Source organism: Streptopelia decaocto (genome assembly GCF_964273445.1).
Source record: "Streptopelia decaocto genome assembly, chromosome: 2".
Classification (NCBI taxonomy): Eukaryota; Metazoa; Chordata; class Aves; order Columbiformes; family Columbidae; genus Streptopelia; species Streptopelia decaocto.
The window spans coordinates 108,267,540-108,290,753 of record NC_138655.1 but is presented as its reverse complement, the minus strand read 5'-3'; the positions used below and the strand labels follow the sequence as shown (position 1 = coordinate 108,290,753).

Sequence of the window (23,214 nt, the reverse complement as noted above, 5' to 3'; positions counted from 1 at the left end):
TGGGCGGGGCTGCACACGCCTGGCTCTGTCACCCCCGTGTCACAATGCCAGCACCTGGCAACGCAGCACTCACAATGCCCCAGGCTGGATCAAAACGAGCAGCCGGGTCCCGTGTCCACTGCCAGAGCCGGCCCGGGGGCAGCCCCAACACATCCCACAGGAAGCACTAGAGGAGCTGGTGGAAGTTCTCTACTGCAAGACAATCTGCTGCCAGGGCCACCTTCCAAGCTCAGCTCATGGATGGAAATCCTCTTCAGCTGGATAGCAGTGGCAAGACCAAGGCAATTCCTTCTGGAGGAGCACAGCAGAGCTCACCATCCTCATGCCCCACGGAAACAGGCTCAGGAGCCGTAAGAAATAGGAGGTAGAGGGGTTGCAAGGGGTTGTAGTGCTTTGGAACACCCACTGGTGTCCCACCAGGCACAGGAAGGATTCTTGCCCCCAAGGTCCTAGGCATTTGGGCACTCTCGAAAGTCCGGGAGATGGCTCCAGCTCAACGGAGGGTACCATAGCATAGCATAGCATAGCATAGCATAGCATAGCATAGCATAGCATAGGTCCTGGGAGGCATGAGCAGCCTGTGGGACAAGGAGCCAGGTCTGGCTCACATGCTCAGGGAACAGCCGATCGCCAGCACTGGGGTCAGGAAGGAATTTTTTCCCCCGGGGCAGATTGGCCCTGGTCCCCGGGGGTTTTTTGCCTTCCTCTGCAGCATTGAGCATGACCACTTTGCAGAGCTCCTCTGGGCCCTTTTGGCTCGGTTCCTGCCTGCTGCTCAAGCACCAGGAAGATGGCCTCTCGTGCCCTGCAGCTGGGGGGAGGAAGGCTTTTTTTCCCCCCAGGTGGGACAGCAAGCGTCTCCGGGGGTTTTTTGCCTTCCTCTGCAGCGTTGAGCACGGCCCCTTGCCACGGCTTCTTTGGGCCATTTGGGCTGGGTGCCTGCTGCTCCACGAGGCGGCCCTAAACTTAGCTACAACAGCCTACCTAAACCAGCATAGAACAACTCATCTAAACCAACCTTCAACACCTGCAAACAACCAACCTTCAAGAACCTAAACCAATCTAGCTTCAAAATCTTCACACAACCAGCCATCAACAACCTAAAAAGAACCTTCAACGATCTACAACATACTACCTGAACCAACCTAAATCAACCTCAAGCAACCAACCAAAACCAACAAACAAACAAACAACCTTCAATGACCTCCGAGAACCCAGCTTCAACAACATGAAGCCTCTGAGAAACAGACAACCTACAAACACACAACCAGCCTCAGACAGCACAAAACAACTGAAAACAACAAACCCCAAACAACCCAAACAACCCAACCAGCCTAAGCCAAATGACCAAAAGAACCTCCACCACCAAACGACCATAACCAAACCTACCAAGAAACCCAGACTAAACCACCTATTCAATCTAAACCACCAGAAAACACCTCAACAGCCTCAAACAGCCTACCCTCACCCAATCACCTAACCCAACCTACCTAAAAACAACTCAACCAACCTCAGCCAAACAACCTGAACCAACCTCAACACAAACCCTTCAAGCCACCTCAACGATGGAAACCAAACCTCCCTACACCAACCTACCTAAAAACACACACATCCACCAACCTACCTAAACTGCCTACTGAAAACAAACAGAAACACATTAAACCAACCTCAAATAACCCACCTAAACCACCCAACCTCAAATCATCTAAACAACCTCAACCAAACCACCTACACCAACCTCCAGCCAACTACTGAAAACAACCTCAACAAAAACATCTTCACATACCCCACCTAAAACAAACAACGCAAGATAACTTCAACCAAAAATCACCTACATCAAGCCACCTAAACCCACCAGCCTTCAACAATCAGCCTCTCACAACCACCCTCAAAGAAGAACCTGCCTCAAACAAACCACCTCAAACCACCTCAACAACCTCAACCAAGCTACCAAAACCAAAAGCCTCCCTCCACCAAAACAGCCCCTGCTTAGAAGAGCTCCAGCCTGGCTGTACCATCCACAGCTGCCGCTCGGCACCTCTCCCTGTGGGCAACACAAGCCCCTGGCAGGGACCAGAGCGCTTCTCGTGCCTCCTGGCCCAAGAAGCACAGCAGCAAAACAAGGTGTGGAAGGCAAAAAGTCTGCTCGTCATCGCTACGTGTCACGGAGCTCTGGAAAACAACCCAGTATACCAGACTCGTCATCACCATCTTCTCCTTCTTCTTCTTCTTCTTCTTTTGTGCATGGTCAGTCCCACGCCTCATTCTCAAGGTTCCCCCTCTGAGGAACCAGGGAAAACTTGGCCTCTATTCCTGCTGCTGCTCTCTGCAGCTCTGGGACTTGCCTTTGCCAGCCTGCAAGGGCTGTTTTTTCAAGCTAACCTGAAGAATGCATCAGCCTGCTCCAGGCTACACATGGGCTTGTGTTAAGGACTGTGAGCATTGGCTCTGAAACAGAGTGAGAAACAGAAATGCCATGAAATAACAGAACATGAAATAACATAAAATGAAGTAAATTAAAAATAGAAAATAAAATGAAATAACATAATATAACATAACATATCGAAAAAAATAGAATAAAATAGAATAAATTAAAATAGAATAAAATAAAATAGAATTAAATAAAATAATAAAATAAAGTGGAAACACTTGTATCCATTGTGTTATGTGTCCATGAAAGTGGTTCTGAGGGAAGAAAGAAGGGAAGGGAAGGAGGGGAAGGGAAGGGAAGGGAAGGGAAGGGAAGGGAAGGGAAGGGAAGGGAAGGGAAGGGAAGGGAAGGGAAGGGAAGGGAAGGGAAGGGAAGGGAAGGGAAGGGAAGGGAAGGGAAGGAAGGAAGGGAAGGGAAGGGAAGGGAAGGGAAGGGAAGGGAAGGAAGGGAAGGGAAGGGAAGGGAAGGAAGGGAGAGGAGAGGAGAGGAGAGAAGAGAAAGAAGAGAAGAGAAGAGAAGAGAAAGAAGAGAAGAGAAGAGAAGAGAAGAGAAGAGAAGAGAAGAGAAGAGAAGAGAAGAGAAGAGAAGAGAAGAGAAGAGAAGAGAAGAGAAGAGAAGAGAAGAGGAGAACAGATGATTCAGCTTTGTTATGCCTGGAGTTCTGCATGATAATCCCTGACATGGCCCTGAGGGCTCCATACCTGAAAAATATTGCACTAATACCTAGTCCCCATCACATACCTATATCAATAGTTGCACGGGAAGGGTTGATTTGCAAACTGTACCTCAGCAAACAGTTTGCTGGGCAAGCCATGCTTAGAGGACATGGGTAGGAAGGTCCCAGTGTTAAACAGCCCAAGAGAGAAAACCCGCTGAGTCCCCAAACCCATGGGTGCCAAAACATCCACTGAGGCGGGAGCTGTCTAAGGAAGAGAAAGTCCAAACACAATGAGTCTTTGCCCCAAGTGCCAGCCAGAAGGCACCTTCGTGTCATTGAACGCGACATGGTCACAGGCAGTAGCGCTACTGGAAGTGAGGCTGGACTGGCAACAAATCCACACTGTATTTTTGCAAAAAAGGGACACAGATAGGTTGATTATTCCCCTGTCTTGTAGGTACAGGGACTGATTCGGGGCCAGCACCCCAAAGGCTTCCTCCCAAGGGTGCTGGGCGGAGCGGGGGTGGGCGGGGCTGCACACGCCTGGCTCTGTCACCCCCGTGTCACAATGCCAGCACCTGGCAACGCAGCACTCACAATGCCCCAGGCTGGATCAAAACGAGCAGCCGGGTCCCGTGTCCACTGCCAGAGCCGGCCCGGGGGCAGCCCCAACACATCCCACAGGAAGCACTAGAGGAGCTGGTGGAAGTTCTCTACTGCAAGACAATCTGCTGCCAGGGCCACCTTCCAAGCTCAGCTCATGGATGGAAATCCTCTTCAGCTGGATAGCAGTGGCAAGACCAAGGCAATTCCTTCTGGAGGAGCACAGCAGAGCTCACCATCCTCATGCCCCACGGAAACAGGCTCAGGAGCCGTAAGAAATAGGAGGTAGAGGGGTTGCAAGGGGTTGTAGTGCTTTGGAACACCCACTGGTGTCCCACCAGGCACAGGAAGGATTCTTGCCCCCAAGGTCCTAGGCATTTGGGCACTCTCGAAAGTCCGGGAGATGGCTCCAGCTCAACGGAGGGTACCATAGCATAGCATAGCATAGCATAGCATAGCATAGCATAGCATAGCATAGCATAGCATAGCATAGGTCCTGGGAGGCATGAGCAGCCTGTGGGACAAGGAGCCAGGTCTGGCTCACATGCTCAGGGAACAGCCGATCGCCAGCACTGGGGTCAGGAAGGAATTTTTTCCCCCGGGGCAGATTGGCCCTGGTCCCCGGGGGTTTTTTGCCTTCCTCTGCAGCATTGAGCATGACCACTTTGCAGAGCTCCTCTGGGCCCTTTTGGCTCGGTTCCTGCCTGCTGCTCAAGCACCAGGAAGATGGCCTCTCGTGCCCTGCAGCTGGGGGGAGGAAGGCTTTTTTTCCGGTGGGACAGCAAGCGTCTCCGGGGGTTTTTTGCCTTCCTCTGCAGCGTTGAGCACGGCCCCTTGCCACGGCTTCTTTGGGCCATTTGGGCTGGGTGCCTGCTGCTCCACGAGGCGGCCCTAAACTTAGCTACAACAGCCTACCTAAACCAGCATAGAACAACTCATCTAAACCAACCTTCAACACCTGCAAACAACCAACCTTCAAGAACCTAAACCAATCTAGCTTCAAAATCTTCACACAACCAGCCATCAACAACCTAAAAAGAACCTTCAACGATCTACAACATACTACCTGAACCAACCTAAATCAACCTCAAGCAACCAACCAAAACCAACAAACAAACAAACAACCTTCAATGACCTCCGAGAACCCAGCTTCAACAACATGAAGCCTCTGAGAAACAGACAACCTACAAACACACAACCAGCCTCAGACAGCACAAAACAACTGAAAACAACAAACCCCAAACAACCCAAACAACCCAACCAGCCTAAGCCAAATGACCAAAAGAACCTCCACCACCAAACGACCATAACCAAACCTACCAAGAAACCCAGACTAAACCACCTATTCAATCTAAACCACCAGAAAACACCTCAACAGCCTCAAACAGCCTACCCTCACCCAATCACCTAACCCAACCTACCTAAAAACAACTCAACCAACCTCAGCCAAACAACCTGAACCAACCTCAACACAAACCCTTCAAGCCACCTCAACGATGGAAACCAAACCTCCCTACACCAACCTACCTAAAAACACACACATCCACCAACCTACCTAAACTGCCTACTGAAAACAAACAGAAACACATTAAACCAACCTCAAATAACCCACCTAAACCACCCAACCTCAAATCATCTAAACAACCTCAACCAAACCACCTACACCAACCTCCAGCCAACTACTGAAAACAACCTCAACAAAAACATCTTCACATACCCCACCTAAAACAAACAACGCAAGATAACTTCAACCAAAAATCACCTACATCAAGCCACCTAAACCCACCAGCCTTCAACAATCAGCCTCTCACAACCACCCTCAAAGAAGAACCTGCCTCAAACAAACCACCTCAAACCACCTCAACAACCTCAACCAAGCTACCAAAACCAAAAGCCTCCCTCCACCAAAACAGCTCCTGCTTAGAAGAGCTCCAGCCTGGCTGTACCATCCACAGCTGCCGCTCGGCACCTCTCCCTGTGGGCAACACAAGCCCCTGGCAGGGACCAGAGCGCTTCTCGTGCCTCCTGGCCCAAGAAGCACAGCAGCAAAACAAGGTGTGGAAGGCAAAAAGTCTGCTCGTCATCGCTACGTGTCACGGAGCTCTGGAAAACAACCCAGTATACCAGACTCGTCATCACCATCTTCTCCTTCTTCTTCTTCTTCTTCTTCTTTTGTGCATGGTCAGTCCCACGCCTCATTCTCAAGGTTCCCCCTCTGAGGAACCAGGGAAAACTTGGCCTCTATTCCTGCTGCTGCTCTCTGCAGCTCTGGGACTTGCCTTTGCCAGCCTGCAAGGGCTGTTTTTTCAAGCTAACCTGAAGAATGCATCAGCCTGCTCCAGGCTACACATGGGCTTGTGTTAAGGACTGTGAGCATTGGCTCTGAAACAGAGTGAGAAACAGAAATGCCATGAAATAACAGAACATGAAATAACATAAAATGAAGTAAATTAAAAATAGAAAATAAAATGAAATAACATAATATAACATAACATATCGAAAAAAATAGAATAAAATAGAATAAATTAAAATAGAATAAAATAAAATAGAATTAAATAAAATAATAAAATAAAGTGGAAACACTTGTATCCATTGTGTTATGTGTCCATGAAAGTGGTTCTGAGGGAAGAAAGAAGGGAAGGGAAGGGAAGGGAAGGGAAGGGAAGGGAAGGGAAGGGAAGGGAAGGGAAGGGAAGGGAAGGGAAGGGAAGGGAAGGGAAGGGAAGGGAAGGGAAGGGAAGGGAAGGGAAGGGAAGGGAAGGGAAGGGAAGGGAAGGGAAGGGAAGGGAAGGGAAGGGAAGGGAAGGGAAGGGAAGGGAAGGGAAGGGAAGGGAAGGGAAGGGAAGGGAAGGGAAGGGAAGGGAAGGGAAGGGAGAGGAGAGGAGAGGAGAGAAGAGAAAGAAGAGAAGAGAAGAGAAGAGAAGAGAAGAGAAGAGAAGAGAAGAGAAGAGAAGAGAAGAGAAGAGGAGAACAGATGATTCAGCTTTGTTATGCCTGGAGTTCTGCATGATAATCCCTGACATGGCCCTGAGGGCTCCATACCTGAAAAATATTGCACTAATACCTAGTCCCCATCACATACCTATATCAATAGTTGCACGGGAAGGGTTGATTTGCAAACTGTACCTCAGCAAACAGTTTGCTGGGCAAGCCATGCTTAGAGGACATGGGTAGGAAGGTCCCAGTGTTAAACAGCCCAAGAGAGAAAACCCGCTGAGTCCCCAAACCCATGGGTGCCAAAACATCCACTGAGGCGGGAGCTGTCTAAGGAAGAGAAAGTCCAAACACAATGAGTCTTTGCCCCAAGTGCCAGCCAGAAGGCACCTTCGTGTCATTGAACGCGACATGGTCACAGGCAGTAGCGCTACTGGAAGTGAGGCTGGACTGGCAACAAATCCACACTGTATTTTTGCAAAAAAGGGACACAGATAGGTTGATTATTCCCCTGTCTTGTAGGTACAGGGACTGATTCGGGGCCAGCACCCCAAAGGCTTCCTCCCAAGGGTGCTGGGCGGAGCGGGGGTGGGCGGGGCTGCACACGCCTGGCTCTGTCACCCCCGTGTCACAATGCCAGCACCTGGCAACGCAGCACTCACAATGCCCCAGGCTGGATCAAAACGAGCAGCCGGGTCCCGTGTCCACTGCCAGAGCCGGCCCGGGGGCAGCCCCAACACATCCCACAGGAAGCACTAGAGGAGCTGGTGGAAGTTCTCTACTGCAAGACAATCTGCTGCCAGGGCCACCTTCCAAGCTCAGCTCATGGATGGAAATCCTCTTCAGCTGGATAGCAGTGGCAAGACCAAGGCAATTCCTTCTGGAGGAGCACAGCAGAGCTCACCATCCTCATGCCCCACGGAAACAGGCTCAGGAGCCGTAAGAAATAGGAGGTAGAGGGGTTGCAAGGGGTTGTAGTGCTTTGGAACACCCACTGGTGTCCCACCAGGCACAGGAAGGATTCTTGCCCCCAAGGTCCTAGGCATTTGGGCACTCTCGAAAGTCCGGGAGATGGCTCCAGCTCAACGGAGGGTACCATAGCATAGCATAGCATAGCATAGCATAGCATAGCATAGCATAGCATAGCATAGCATAGCATAGCATAGCATAGCATAGCATAGGTCCTGGGAGGCATGAGCAGCCTGTGGGACAAGGAGCCAGGTCTGGCTCACATGCTCAGGGAACAGCCGATCGCCAGCACTGGGGTCAGGAAGGAATTTTTTCCCCCGGGGCAGATTGGCCCTGGTCCCCGGGGGTTTTTTGCCTTCCTCTGCAGCATTGAGCATGACCACTTTGCAGAGCTCCTCTGGGCCCTTTTGGCTCGGTTCCTGCCTGCTGCTCAAGCACCAGGAAGATGGCCTCTCGTGCCCTGCAGCTGGGGGGAGGAAGGCTTTTTTTCCCCCCAGGTGGGACAGCAAGCGTCTCCGGGGGTTTTTTGCCTTCCTCTGCAGCGTTGAGCACGGCCCCTTGCCACGGCTTCTTTGGGCCATTTGGGCTGGGTGCCTGCTGCTCCACGAGGCGGCCCTAAACTTAGCTACAACAGCCTACCTAAACCAGCATAGAACAACTCATCTAAACCAACCTTCAACACCTGCAAACAACCAACCTTCAAGAACCTAAACCAATCTAGCTTCAAAATCTTCACACAACCAGCCATCAACAACCTAAAAAGAACCTTCAACGATCTACAACATACTACCTGAACCAACCTAAATCAACCTCAAGCAACCAACCAAAACCAACAAACAAACAAACAACCTTCAATGACCTCCGAGAACCCAGCTTCAACAACATGAAGCCTCTGAGAAACAGACAACCTACAAACACACAACCAGCCTCAGACAGCACAAAACAACTGAAAACAACAAACCCCAAACAACCCAAACAACCCAACCAGCCTAAGCCAAATGACCAAAAGAACCTCCACCACCAAACGACCATAACCAAACCTACCAAGAAACCCAGACTAAACCACCTATTCAATCTAAACCACCAGAAAACACCTCAACAGCCTCAAACAGCCTACCCTCACCCAATCACCTAACCCAACCTACCTAAAAACAACTCAACCAACCTCAGCCAAACAACCTGAACCAACCTCAACACAAACCCTTCAAGCCACCTCAACGATGGAAACCAAACCTCCCTACACCAACCTACCTAAAAACACACACATCCACCAACCTACCTAAACTGCCTACTGAAAACAAACAGAAACACATTAAACCAACCTCAAATAACCCACCTAAACCACCCAACCTCAAATCATCTAAACAACCTCAACCAAACCACCTACACCAACCTCCAGCCAACTACTGAAAACAACCTCAACAAAAACATCTTCACATACCCCACCTAAAACAAACAACGCAAGATAACTTCAACCAAAAATCACCTACATCAAGCCACCTAAACCCACCAGCCTTCAACAATCAGCCTCTCACAACCACCCTCAAAGAAGAACCTGCCTCAAACAAACCACCTCAAACCACCTCAACAACCTCAACCAAGCTACCAAAACCAAAAGCCTCCCTCCACCAAAACAGCCCCTGCTTAGAAGAGCTCCAGCCTGGCTGTACCATCCACAGCTGCCGCTCGGCACCTCTCCCTGTGGGCAACACAAGCCCCTGGCAGGGACCAGAGCGCTTCTCGTGCCTCCTGGCCCAAGAAGCACAGCAGCAAAACAAGGTGTGGAAGGCAAAAAGTCTGCTCGTCATCGCTACGTGTCACGGAGCTCTGGAAAACAACCCAGTATACCAGACTCGTCATCACCATCTTCTCCTTCTTCTTCTTCTTCTTCTTCTTTTGTGCATGGTCAGTCCCACGCCTCATTCTCAAGGTTCCCCCTCTGAGGAACCAGGGAAAGCTTGGCCTCTATTCCTGCTGCTGCTCTCTGCAGCTCTGGGACTTGCCTTTGCCAGCCTGCAAGGGCTGTTTTTTCAAGCTAACCTGAAGAATGCATCAGCCTGCTCCAGGCTACACATGGGCTTGTGTTAAGGACTGTGAGCATTGGCTCTGAAACAGAGTGAGAAACAGAAATGACATGAAATAACAGAACATGAAATAACATAAAATGAAGTAAATTAAAAATAGAAAATAAAATGAAATAACATAATATAATATAACATATCAAAAAAAATAGAATAAAATAGAATAAAATAAAATAGAATAAAATAAAATAATAAAATAAAGTAGAAACACTTGTATCCATTGTGTTATGTGTCCATGAAAGTGGTTCTGAGGGAAGAAAGAAGGGAAGGGAAGGGAAGGGAAGGGAAGGGAAGGGAAGGGAAGGGAAGGGAAGGGAAGGGAAGGGAAGGGAAGGGAAGGGAAGGGAAGGGAAGGGAAGGGAAGGGAAGGGAAGGGAAGGGAAGGGAAGGGAAGGGAAGGGAAGGGAAGGGAAGGGAAGGGAAGAGAAGGGAAGGGAAGGGGGAAGGGAAGGGAGAAGGGAAGGGAGAAGGGAAGGGAGAGGGGAAGGGAGAAGGGAAGGGGAAGGGAAGGGAGAAGGGAAGGGAGAAAGGAAGGAAGAAGGGAAGGGAGAAGGGACGGGAGAAGGGACGGGAGAAGGGAAGGGAGGGGAGAGGAGGGGAGGAGATGGGGGATCTGTTGTTTGCAGGTACTTATTAATGGATCAATGATTTAAAAGTGGTGTGTTGTAGAAATTGATGAAAAACCCTGTGTAAGCCCTGCTCATTAAAAATAAACTCGGGAACATTTTAAACACGTCAAACTTTATAAAAATTGAGCTAGTTGTTTATATTAGATGAGTGTTACGGGTGTAGTGTGACTTGAATGTTTCATTTAACAATTTTTCCTTAAAGCTAAACCTTTTTCTTTCTCCAAAAAGCAAGACCTCTCCAGAATCTCTCCCAAGAGCACGCCTTCTAAATGCCTCCTGCTAGAAAATCCTGGGTGAAGACATCCAAAGTAGTAGCCTCTGCTATGAATATAAATAGAAGAATTCCGGAATTGCTGGGAGTGTATGAGAAATAGGCAATATATACAGGTAATACTTGTTGTCACTGCCAATTATTAGAAGCTTCAGAAATTAAGATATTTATGAGACTTGCTGTTCCATGCTTTCCATCTAAAAAATTTTTTGAGTTAGATATCTGGGAGTCCCCACGTAAGCATGCCACTCAGAGGTTTAAATTTTACTTTCAGTGATTGTTCGTTCTTGTTCACAAGCCGTACAGTAACCCATGGAGCATAGTAATAAGGGAATAAAGTGTTTTGAACTCTCTCACACTCCTGCTCATTCTTTTCCTTCCTTACACCCAAGTGGTGGCTGCAGTTGTTCCCAGGGAAACAATCTGCTGGGGTGGTGGCTGTGAAAGAGCACCACACCATGAACAGCTTGGAGAACTGAAACAGCACAGGAACGTGCTACTGCACATTGGCATCTGCAGATGGAGCCACACTATACTCTGTCTATTGGCACAGCAGCCACTTATGAAAATATCTGTAGCAAAACTTGTAAAGTACTTTGCTTGAAGTTTGTTTTTTTTTTTCTTGGTGATTTCTCATTGTCTTCCTGCAGACTTACTCTTTCACATACTGTGCATTATATATGTATGAATGCCTTTTTATATGCACATGCCAGATAGCATCTTCTTCACACCACTCTGTCCTTCAGATTTTCCTACTTTTCTTCTGACAGATTTGTGGGACAAAGATGATAGGATTAAGAAAATTGTTGTCACGGTGAAACAGCAGGATTTGGTAGATGGGTAGGGCACAAAAAAAGCTGTGCTTGGGTGCACAGAATAACCTCACTTTTTCCTTTCAGCGTCTATGTCCATGTGATAAAGGCCCAAATTAATTTGCCAATCAAATGCAAGCTACAAAACATAAGGTATTTGTTTAAAAAACATGAAATGCAGAATAGACAATTAAAACCATAATGTCATTTGTTCAATCCCTATGAATGGGTTTACCTTTTTTAATGTCATGTGCAAAAGTCGTGCCATACCTGGAGAAGAAGTTATCTGTTTACATCCAACTCCCAAACAGTGGGCACTGTCAGTGCCTATTTCTAAAGCTGTGCATATCTGCAACTTAGAGGTGGTACTGACTGACCTGGCAATGTAAGGCGGTTTGCCACGGAACCCGAGCCTGCTAAGTCAGCTGAACGTCGTACGGAACCTTTAAAAAAAAGGGTAGTCTGAGAAGAGATGGATGAACAGTAGTCCCACCAGCCATGAAAGTACTTTCTATAATGCTGCTACCACTCCAAGGTGTTTGCTGTCTTCTTTCTGCCATTTCTTATCCACGGCTTCAGGTGAGACTAACAGGGAAATTAGCCTTACTTCTGGACACCTTTTCATCTACAGGAGTCAATATCAAACATCTCTTTCTTCTTTTTGTCACCTGCTGGGTTTGGGTGGAGACACCCAAGTTATTGATTCCGCAGGTTTCATGTTCTGAAGTTTTGGACCTATGAACTGCTGCCAGATCTCAGACAGCTTTCCCTTCAGCTGAAGTCCACACCAAACTGGGAATTGCCAGTTTTATTCCCCGCTGCGGCACTTACCTCACTTCTGTGGCGGTTCAGCAAGCACCTGCAGCATGTTGGGAACCACTGGTTGGTAACGGTTCTGGGTATTTATGTCACTGGCTATACACACCAGAGAAAGAACTCTGATACTGTACTTTCAAGTGGAGGTGGGTCACTCAAATCACTGGATGTCTTTTCCAAACCATATTTTCTCCCTTCTTGCTTTTGTGGCAGTCAGTATTTTGGATTTGAAGATCACAGGCAACTACATCAACACCCTCAATATCTAACAGGAATTGGCAGCTTGGTGTCATCTCCACTGGCACTGGACTGGAGGTACATGCAGACTCCAACCAAGTGGATAAGGCGTAAGAATACGAGTAGGTACAGTGGCAAGCACATTGCACGTTCTTCAGGAAATCAACACCAGGGAACGCCCCCCGCAGAGAGGAAAGGAGTGAATTAAAACTGGAATTTCAGGCAAAAGTGAATTCACAAAGCCAGGGGGAAGGGAAAAGGTAAGGCTGACATGCCTAATCCCCAAATGGGTAGAGATTTACCTTGGGGTCCTTGAATAAGCTATTTGAATTCCCTAGCTCAGGTCCCCTGGCTGTACAAATTAGGTAATACCACTAACTCCTCCTCACAAGGGCAAGTGGTGAGCAATGACTGCTGCCCAAGTAATGTTCCTGCTATGCTTGAAGAAAAAAAAGTTGATTGTTACTAGTACTCTACAGTGACCCGGATGCTGATGGCAAGTGCCATGCCTGGATCACATGTAGAAAATACCAGAATAAAATGAACCCTTCTGCAACTTTCATTCAAATAGAGCAGAGACCTCATTGTTTTTATTTGGTAATAGGATGAATATACATGGACTCAGTTACAGGAAAACTGGAATGTTGAAAAATGTTTTATACATTTAGAGACCACGAGCCTCTTCTTTGAAATAAGGAACTAACAATACATATTGTTTAAAACTATTCTCAGAACAGTTGAGAATACTTGGCATTACATGGCATCATTCATTTGCGTTTTGCATTTTTTTTTCCTTATGAGTCACAACAAACCCAATAGGTCTTTTTTTCATTACCTCACCCACCCAGTCCCAGGAACAAACTTGTAACGAGTTCTGCTTTCAGTGTGGATGGTAACCTGCTTTCTACCCCCTGCTGCAAAACAGTGTTAACAACCTGCCTCTTTCTTCCTGGAAAAATGTTAGAGAACAGGTGTCTGTTGTCCATTTTAGTTCAGCTCAAGAAAGACATCTCCACAATCAGTTCTGCTACCACAAAAATACTCTACAGTTTATGTTCAACTTCATACATGGAATTCCCTGCAGAAAGCCAGCTTAGAGGTTGTTTTACATGACCAAGATCCTTGAATTTGGTTAATTTCCCCTTGTCCTTCCTACCAATAGGCTTAATGTTTCTTCACTTTATTTAGGTCATTGTAGGGTTAACCACAAGTGCAGTGAAATCTACTGTCATAGATAAGCCACAAAGTCCACCCTTCCTGCCTGCTGAAGGTACTCAGTGCACTAGGGTACGAATTTGATTGAAGTGCCTAAAAGGAGTAGCATCATCAGAACTAGGAGAGAGAGACAGTCTTATTTAAACACATTGTGGTGGAAGCAGCTCCTCTCATAGCAAAGGAAGGCAGCATCACTCTGATGCATGGTCTTTACACAGACCGCCCTGCATGTCATTAGTTGTACATGTTTCGGTTATTTGGTGATTGGTCCCAGACACTGCGGTGGGACCAGCAGGACTTTGTATGCAACTTCCTTCCATTTCAGTGCAGCTGAAGAGTGACCAGGCCTGAGGTGCTATTTAATTCTAAGCTGATGGTGCAAATGCAATGGCTTTTGTCTACTGGGGAAGAATGGGGAGAAGAAAAGGGAAATATTCCTGTGAGAATCTGGGCCTGCAGACAACCAGAAGGTCTGGTAAAAACCCAACCAGAATCCTACAATAAAAATAGCAAATATTTAAAAAAATTGCATATAAAAGTGTATAAAAATATCATCCAAGCAAGAAGAAAAGGAAAATGCTCACTCTGTCATTCTACTGCTAGCTTTTTTCACTAGAAAACCCCAATGGCCATAACTACTTTTGTTTGATAGATGCACTCCTATGACAACTTGCAGAGACAACAGGATTACGTATATTCCTCCTACCACTGGATAGTGTCTAAAACTGGAGTGTTACAAGTACACAGCAGTTGATACACCTGCACTTAGAAGAATCAAAAGAATACAAAATGCCAAGACTCTGCTGCGAGGCTTGTGAGTGAGTCCTGTCTTGCACTTAGGCATGAGGGTAAATAAATTAGCTAAAACTGAGCTTCAGGTCCTCAGCCAGCTTGCCTGGAAGCAGATCCATTTTCTTCTACCTGGTGGCCAAGTCACCAGGGAAGGGAATGCTGATGCCTCAGAGATAGGCATGTGTCCCGGTCCTGCCTGGGTACAGATCAGAACCCTCTGTGCTTGCTGGGGCTCAAAAGGGACATCGCATTGCAGCAATGCCAGGGCAGTCTCAGAAGAGGAAATGCATGGATAGCTTTTCATTTCAACTGAAAATGATGGTATTGGCAGTGACCACTCACTCTGCTCCTGCTTTCATCACAGACAAAGAAAGGGTTGGCTGGGGCTGCAAACTTGTCTGCCTGTGGGTGCAGGAGGAGCAGCACAGCTGATGCTAAACTGAGACTGGAGCAGACCTGCTCATGTTGTGGGTATCCACTTTGGAGGAAGCTAAATTTATGTCTTAAAATGTGAAAGCATGGGTTTTTTTCCTCCTTCTACCTGGCCAGCACGGATGCGAGTTTCTTGGAGCGATTTGCATCGGGTCAGTGCCACAGGGCTCCTGCTCATCCTCAGCCAGGATGTGCCCGGTTTTGAGTGCTGATGTTCAGACACCGCGCCAGCACAGCTCTGAGATCAGCACCAGTTCAACACATTGGAAAGCACAGGATCATTCTCTTGTTTTTATTTACCGGGTGAGGTGATGGATTTAAAAAGAAAAAAAAAAAAAAGTAAAAAGAGTAAAAGACTTGATTATGCTGTCATTTGCTGAGTATATATGGCCATTATATGGCATAGATCATTAGAGGATGATGAGTTTCAGTATTATAAAATAGAATGTGAGGAAAAAGGGCCCAATAAGAAATACTTAAGACCATCTCACATGTTCCTGGAGATAGACTAGTTTATTCTAGTTGAAGCAAAAAAAGCACTGTCCTTTTAAGGTTCCATCATTTACAATTTGACTAGATTATTGTGCTTTTTAATTAAAAGCCATGCTTGGGACCCACCATAGAATTTGCAAGGACTAACAGCAGAAGTTATAATATTTGCCTTTAGCTCAGTGAGCTCATGGGCCTTCTGATTACCAAGCAGCACAGCGCTACCAGGCATAAAATTTAAAATATTTTTGCTTCCAGACTGCGCTTGCAAAACTTTGTAAGTACATATGCAAACGTTTGTATATTCAAAGGGTAATTTGCAAAAACACCACCATATTCCATTCTTGCCTGATATAACCAACTACACTTTGGAAAAGTTTCTTTCCAACCACAAAATATATGCTCGAAAATGAAACAAGGAGAAAAAGGAATTTGCCTCCTTCATTCACTCATCAGGAATAAGGCTCGCAAATTCCAGATAAATTCTGATGCTAGACATCCTACTGTATTAGTACATACTGTGTTCACACCAGCTGCAGCTATACAAAAGGCTGCACTTTCAGAGAAACATCAGTTGCGCTAGATTGACTACTCTGAAATATGTTTTCAGTCTTAAATTGCAAAATTTATTTTTTTTTTTAAATCTACCACCTATTTTATCATCAGAAAAAAAAAAATTGGTCTTCCAGCATCTTATCTTTTTTCTCAAACATGGAAAACATTAATGACATCCATCACCTTTTTATACTTAAACATAAAAATCTGACCATGTAACTCTGAAAAATAATATTGTGCAGTTTGTAAGGAAAGCTGGTTGACTTAAGCATTTTGAGAGAGTGCACCGCAGGCTTTTACGTTTAAAAAAAAAAGATTTAAAAAATAAATCCCTTCTTTCACATGTGTGAACCCTTCTTGCACGTTGTCCCAGAAACTCACAGTTCAAATAACTGAGTGCAGCCCAGAGAACTGTCACTCTTTGTGTCATTTAAACAATAAACAGGATACAATGAGGGTGGTGAAACACAGGCACAGGTTGCCCAGAGAGGTGGTAGATGCCCCATCCCTGGAGACATTCCAGGTCAGGCTGGACGGGGCTCTGAGCAACCTGATCTGGTTGAAGATGTCCCTGCTCAATGCAGCGGGTTGGACAAGATGACATTTGAAGGTCCTTTCCAAGCCAAACTGTTTTGATTCTCTGATTCTATAAAAACATATTGCTGGCTTTTCTTCTTCCTTTTTTTTTGTTTTGTTTTGTTTTTGTTTTTTTGTGGTTTTGTTTTTTGTTATAGTATGTCCAGAAGTTCAACTACTAGGTCACCATGAGTCAAAGGTCTGCTAGTTCCCTGAACACCAGTCCCAGATAAATGAAAGAACACTGACAGGGATACTTGCTATGCTATCCCTCCCTATTTTCAGTAGGTAAAGTGTCTGGATTCTCCCTCTCAAGTGACATACGAGTTTCTGGGAAGCAGAAGGTGCCTGGTGCTTTTCCAGCAAGTCAGAGCTTTCTGAGGACACCAGCAGGCCCTGCACAGAGGCAGAAGAATGTCATCTTATCGCACGGCTTCCCAGCCTGTGCCACCCTCCATGAGCAGCACTCTGGCACCAGAAGACCCTTTTGTGTCTACTGATGGGCGCTCCCAAATAATTCTGCAGGATGTCAGCATGAGGCCAATGATACGGGTCCTATATTTGCAGAATGTCTGAGTTATTCATTGCTTGTATCGTCTTACTGAGGACAGAAAAGGAAGGCATCTAAAAAGATAATTTCTATACATCTGGGGAAAGTTAGGAAGGGATGTAAAACCAGAAATCCTTTCTCACTCTTTATAAACACAGGCCGTTATCTAATGAACACCTAATCCTTTTCCACTTTTTGTTTTTGTTTCCTTCCTTTCACAGAATAAAATAAGAGAAAGCAGTTCTGTTTGTTGTTTTTTTTTTTTTTTAATTTTTATTATTTTTTTATACAATTGCACAGTGGCTGATCTCTAGTTTAACTGGGAGGTGTCTAAACATACCATTCCTTGGCTCACAATGCACTAGCACAATGCTGCGGTGTTCCAGGGAGGTGGGGGACAGAGCAAGGGAATTTAGGTGTGATCCTGGGAAGGGAACTCACAAGAGATGCTTTCATCTGGCTTAGTCTCTTTGCAGGATTTCAGTTTCTAGATTTCACTTTATATATTTCCGAGCTAAGAGATTTCACAGGGATTTTTTTTTTTTATGAGACAACAAAAAATTCTAAAAAAATGCTATTAATCCACTGTGGCTTCTTCAAATGATTTTAAAAGAGCGTGAGAATGTTAGAGCTAACTCTGACTGCCTGTATATTGCAAAACATTTTGCTGCATGCCTGTGTGCTGAGATCAGTAACTTTGTCTATAGCATCCCTTCCAGAATGGCAGCTCTGATCTGCAGTCCCCAAGAGATGGCAAATCTACCACTTCCCTTACTAGCTCCTGCTGGTGGTGAGTAACAATCGAGGAAAAAACATTTCCTGATTTCACACCTTTGTGCCAGTGCATGAGAAACAAGAACTGACCTGCCGCGAATTAAGCAGTCTGGCTTCGCTGTCTGAAAGAAGTCACTCCCAGAAAGAAAGAAAATATGTATCAGAAATAGAAGAAGAAAAATATTTAGTGTTTTTTTTAATTAATATTATTCTATTGTGCATAATCTAAGGCATCTTTAGTCACTGTACATTAGGTAATGGTAACATAAAAAATATTGACTAAATCATCCTGACACTCTGACCAAATGCTCAGTGAGAGTATGTTCCCCCTGACTTCAGGGAGAACTCTGACTAAGTGGGGGACTGAGTCACCACTGCGGTATTTAGTTCTGCATTATTGATGTTTCACCAATGTGCCTTCAAAGAGCCTGGCCAGAGCCGGAAGTCATATCCTACCATTCTTATCGAGGCTGAATGCTGATGGAGCGGGTGAAAGGGCAGGTACGAAAGTGCGATGTGGTGACACAGCCCTTTGCCTGTCACACAACATGGACTGTGCTCAGAGCTGAATGCGGGGCCACTGTCTTCCCAGCACCTCCACTTCCGCAGAAAATCTACGCCAGAGCCACCACTGAACCATGAGCTCTTGAACAGGAACACTACGTGCCCTTATATTTATTTTATTTAAATGAGCTGCTTCAGTGAAGCCAACTTTGAGTTTTAAGAACTGCAAAAGTTATTTTTGTACTTCTTCCTTCTGAAAACATGTGATTGAAGTGCAACCTTTTCACAGCACGAACCTAATCTAAGTCTCTGGCTTTCAACAAACTCAAACTCTAGTGTCCAAAAAAAAAAGAACTCAAAATGTCTCTAGCCTCAATAATCAAAATCCCAGATACAAACACTCCTGAGTGAGAAGGTATTCACGTTTAAATGTGGATTTAGGCTGAGCTCACTGCTGTGATTTCTGCTAGTGACGTGGGAAGCTTGTCCCTGTACATGCACAGTTTAAACAGGAACAGAGACCCAAGCTCTAATATAGGCTGGTGGTAAAGTCCTGTGCTTTTCAACATGAAAAGGAAACACCAAAGATTTAGCTTCCTAAGACAATGTTTTGCATGTTCTCTACATAGCAAAGAGCCATGACAGCATTCTGATTCCTTGTAAAATACATATACTACTAACACAGCAAGACCTCATCCTGAACAAGAAGGGCTTAGGCAAAAAGCAGTTTTGTGTGTATGTACGTGTCTTGATTTCCACAGACTGGATCCCTATGAAGAATCTCCAGCCATAAAAGCAGTTACATACATGTTTGACATTTCTCATACACAGATACCTTCCTGAATCAAGGCCTGACAGTTAGTTTTTTAACATTTCTTCTTTAAAAGGGGCCAAAATGATGGCTACTTTCCATGTGTCTAACCCCACTGGATGAGACAGTTTTATCCACCAACTCCAGCAGTGTATTTAGGACACACTTTTTTATTTTGGTTTTGTCTGTCCGTACTTCTCCAGCAACACTTTTCCTTTTCTGTGGCCTATCCATTCAGTCAATGATGAAAGAAAGACCACACTGAGAGAAAAGTAAGAATTGATCCATGTGATTCCCTGTTGCCCTGCTTCTCTTAGATCATCAGGTCATAGAAAGAGCAGTGACCATGAACAAATGTGGGAAACAGCTCATTATCTGTCATCTCAGGTTAAGGCAGGCACGTCAAGTAGTACCTTAGTATATGCTCTCAGAGACTGACAACAAAATCTGCCCTAAGGGAGTATCCCTTTCATTGATTATTCCTTTCCTATTATTAACTGCAAAAACAGAACAAAATCAAGGTTTGAGTGAGTCTGCCTGCTGGTTAGAAACATTTTGCTATCATTGCATCATCTGGGAAAGACATAAAATCCTAACAAATGGCCAAATGACTCTACAAATTCACCACTCTAATTAACAAAATCTTCTACGGCGAGGGTAAAACTGATGGCAAATTTTGTCTACCAGCAAATGGAAACGGCTCTTGGGGAAAAGAAAAAGAGTAAAAGTGAAGTAATATTAAGTTTTCTTCTTTCTTTTTTTCCTATTTTTTAAATGTTATTTTATATCATCTAATGTTGGTTTCACAAGCTGAGGCATCGCAAAAGGCAATACTGGCTTTTGAAGATAACTGTCCTCTATTTGCTTGATCTGTCTAGAAAAATGGAACCATTTGCATCAGGAAATCACCTTTTTTTTTTTTTTTTTTTTAACAAAAACCTTCCCAAAACAACAAAAAATGTACACATACACGAACAAACAAACAAACAAAAATAAAACTGACTCAAAAACCCAAGACCCCCATCCTAGAACCCAGAGTCATTAGCTGTGAAGTAGCCAGTGGGAGGAGGAGTGTTTTGAAAGTTGTTTAACGCCTTCCCGAGAAATCGGTCTTTGTGGAAGGAGGAGGAGAACAGGAATGAAGAAGCTCAGCTAAAATGATGAAATAAATTTGCAGTCTCTTTTTTACATATATTTTTATTCTTCCGTATCTGGAAAAAAAAAGAAAAAGAAAAAGAAAAAGTGTCAAATGCTGCCTTTCTCCCCTTTGTCCAAGGCCAGGTAATCTGGGAAAGAAAAAGAAGGGTATCAGTTTAGACAGCCTAATTTCCTCCAAGCAGCGCAGCTTTGTTTAACTGTTGAAAGGCTGAGGCACAGCAACGCAACACCTCTTACTGGCTTGACTGGAAATACCGTTTCTGTCCTACACAAAGTGAAATCCATTGCTCTCTGACTAATCCAGTGGGAATTCAACCTTTGGTATCGATGGGATCATGTAAGAGAATCCAGTATGCTTAGATGAAAAAATCCCATTGGGCTTCTATGCTGCAGGGCTCTCTGATCACCCTTGCTCATCAGCACCTTTTTGCTCCTGAAAGCAACAATGATGTACATGTGGTTTGAGGTGAAGAAAATGCTCCAAACGTAAAAGAGTGTTGTATTTTAAAAGCCCCTTTCTGCCAAAGAGCTTGCAATAAAAAGCACAGCCTTAGGTATGGATACATGCCTGAGATCTAAAAAAAAATGTGCATTTTACAATCTGTTTGACTCCTCTGTCAAATATTTATAATTCCTTGGCCTCAAAATTAGGCTAAATTTGACTAACATTATCCTGAATATACAAACATAACCATTTTCTATATAGTTAAATCACAAGTGAATCTTCACAATGAACAGATCTCCTTGAGGAAGAAATGTACACAAGAAGCCATTTTTATTATTTCTAGTGGAAGAGAAGACTTCCTAACAAAAGGGGACACTCTACCCAACCCTCATCTAGAAAAGCTTCGAACAGGAATAGGAATATTCTGCTCTATACTGGCTGTCCAAACCAGTTATCTGAATAGGCCTGGCACTCTGCTTAGCTACTATTATTCTAACAATGCTTATGTCAGCAGAATTTGAAAGTGCATTTGAAAGGGTCTCTCAGCCAAGAAGGTTGAGCCCAAGGAGAGATGAATTTATTTGTAAGGCTGGGCATGCCTCAGAAGATGTGATTACATTAGAATCTCTTTAGGTCCCTTTCAGAAAATCAGTTAATTCCTTTTGCCTTCAATAACATGTTGTTGTTGTTTTAAGTAATATTTGGGCAAAGGAAATAAAAGACTGGCAAAACAAAGATCAAAGGCTTTGCTGCTATATTGCATTATCTCTGACAAATGTATCCACTGGCACAAATCTACTAGTGAGTTGGTATTGTTTTCTTCTACTGTATAGCTAGCGAGGGGACTCTTCCTTTCAGGATGGTCCCCTGTAAGTTGCTAGTACAATACCTTGCTCATTGATGTAATTCTAAGAACCTCTTGTAAATAATTAGGCTTTCAGCAATTCATTGGGCCTATTTAGACTGAATAGTCACATTCCCAGCAGTACTTACAGCACCATCTACAACAAGAGGCAATAGTAACAGCTGTAACAACAGTACTACTCTTCCTTGATGTCTCTCCTCTAAGAAGTTCAGCCTGATTTACTGCCATTAACAGGATCATAACAATCCTGTGAGATGTATCATCAGCCACATTTTAAAGACAAAAGAATGACCTAAAAGGAAAGGTAATTGTTTGGGACACACGGACTAAATGGCATATTTGAGCAGCAATTATTTTTGAATCTCTTAAATGATTTCCTGAATCACACCAGGAATCTGAAAGAGAGCTTGAAATACCATCCAACATGCTCTTCCCCTCCTATGCTATGCATACTCACAAGACTTTTAACCTCTCTCATGCTCATTGATGCAACAAGGGAAAATGCAATGTTTTTTCCAGACTCTAAAAGTTCCCTGTTGAGAACGGAGTCATATAATGCTTTTTGCTTCTGTCAGCCACATCATCAGCTCCAGTGAGAACATTCCAGTCCAGCATTTACTTTAAATTGTTTTTCTATTTGGTGGAGCAGATGTGTCAGTTTCCTAGCTGAATTTCCCTTTCAAAACATTGTAGGTTCCCTACACTACCTTAACCTTGGAAGTGATTCAGCCTCTTTCTCATTTCAGCACAATAGATCTAGTGCAAATATTAGTACGTATCAGCAGAGGTAATTGAAAGAGGAAAAAGAATGAATATGCAGCACTTGGTACACAGGAAGACTTTAAGATTTCATTATCTAAAACAGCCTCATCTGAATGCACATCTCAGTCCTTCAGTGTCGCTGACGAGTTTATATTGTTTGCCAAGGTTGAGTACTGGCCCTCTCCTTGATCACTAATGCAAATACCAGTGACTTCTACAGATCTTCAGGTGATACCTGCACACACTGCAAGGAGATTATTCAGTCCACTTCTGCTATCAGCTTGTAGTTTATACTAAGGCATTTTTAACTTGTGCTCACTGGACTATGAATGTATATATTTACTATGTTACTATGCAGTCTGACTTCCTGAAGTGAAAACAAACTGTGTTTTGTCTTTTCCCTCACACAGAATTACTCAGTGAATGACTGTATCCATACAGCAAGGAAGCTGGTTGTCAGTTTTGCACAATTGGTGATTAATCTCACACATTTGCCTCTCTTTTTGTGATAAAACAAATGCCTTGGAGTCCAAGGCCTTAAAAGAACTACCCGTTTTAACAGTTGGCTGTCTAATGCAAACTTTCACAATCTGCTACTCAGTTGGAGAACAGGAATAGACCCCCAGAAGCACTTAGACTGAGGTGAGATTTTAAATTGACTCAAGAACTACACCTGTTCTGTAATGACTCATGTTCCTGACGGAGCGTAAATCACAGGCATGATGCTGGTTGTACCAGCTGGAAGTGGAGATCTGGCCTCTCCCAGCACCACTTCGCAGCCAAATGTCTGCCTGTTCCCTCCATCCCTTCCCGCCCAGCCGCCAAAATCACAGCGCAGCCCAGAA

At 44.8% G+C, this 23,214-nt stretch overlaps 1 protein-coding gene across 2 annotated transcripts in view; it reads right to left on the bottom strand.

The window, feature by feature from the left end:
• The window catches only part of PDE1C (phosphodiesterase 1C), a 345,637-nt gene that overhangs the window by 21,805 nt on the left and 300,618 nt on the right, over window positions 1-23,214 (bottom strand). The window contains exon 18 of one of the 2 annotated variants that reach the window (XM_082044788.1): window positions 11,766-11,831. In XM_082044788.1, the coding sequence (XP_081900914.1) occupies window positions 11,766-11,831 (66 nt within the window). Of the gene's footprint in view, window positions 1-11,765; window positions 11,832-13,012; window positions 20,351-23,214 lie in introns of those variants that run through there. The other variant, XM_082044787.1, reaches the window with a different exon arrangement.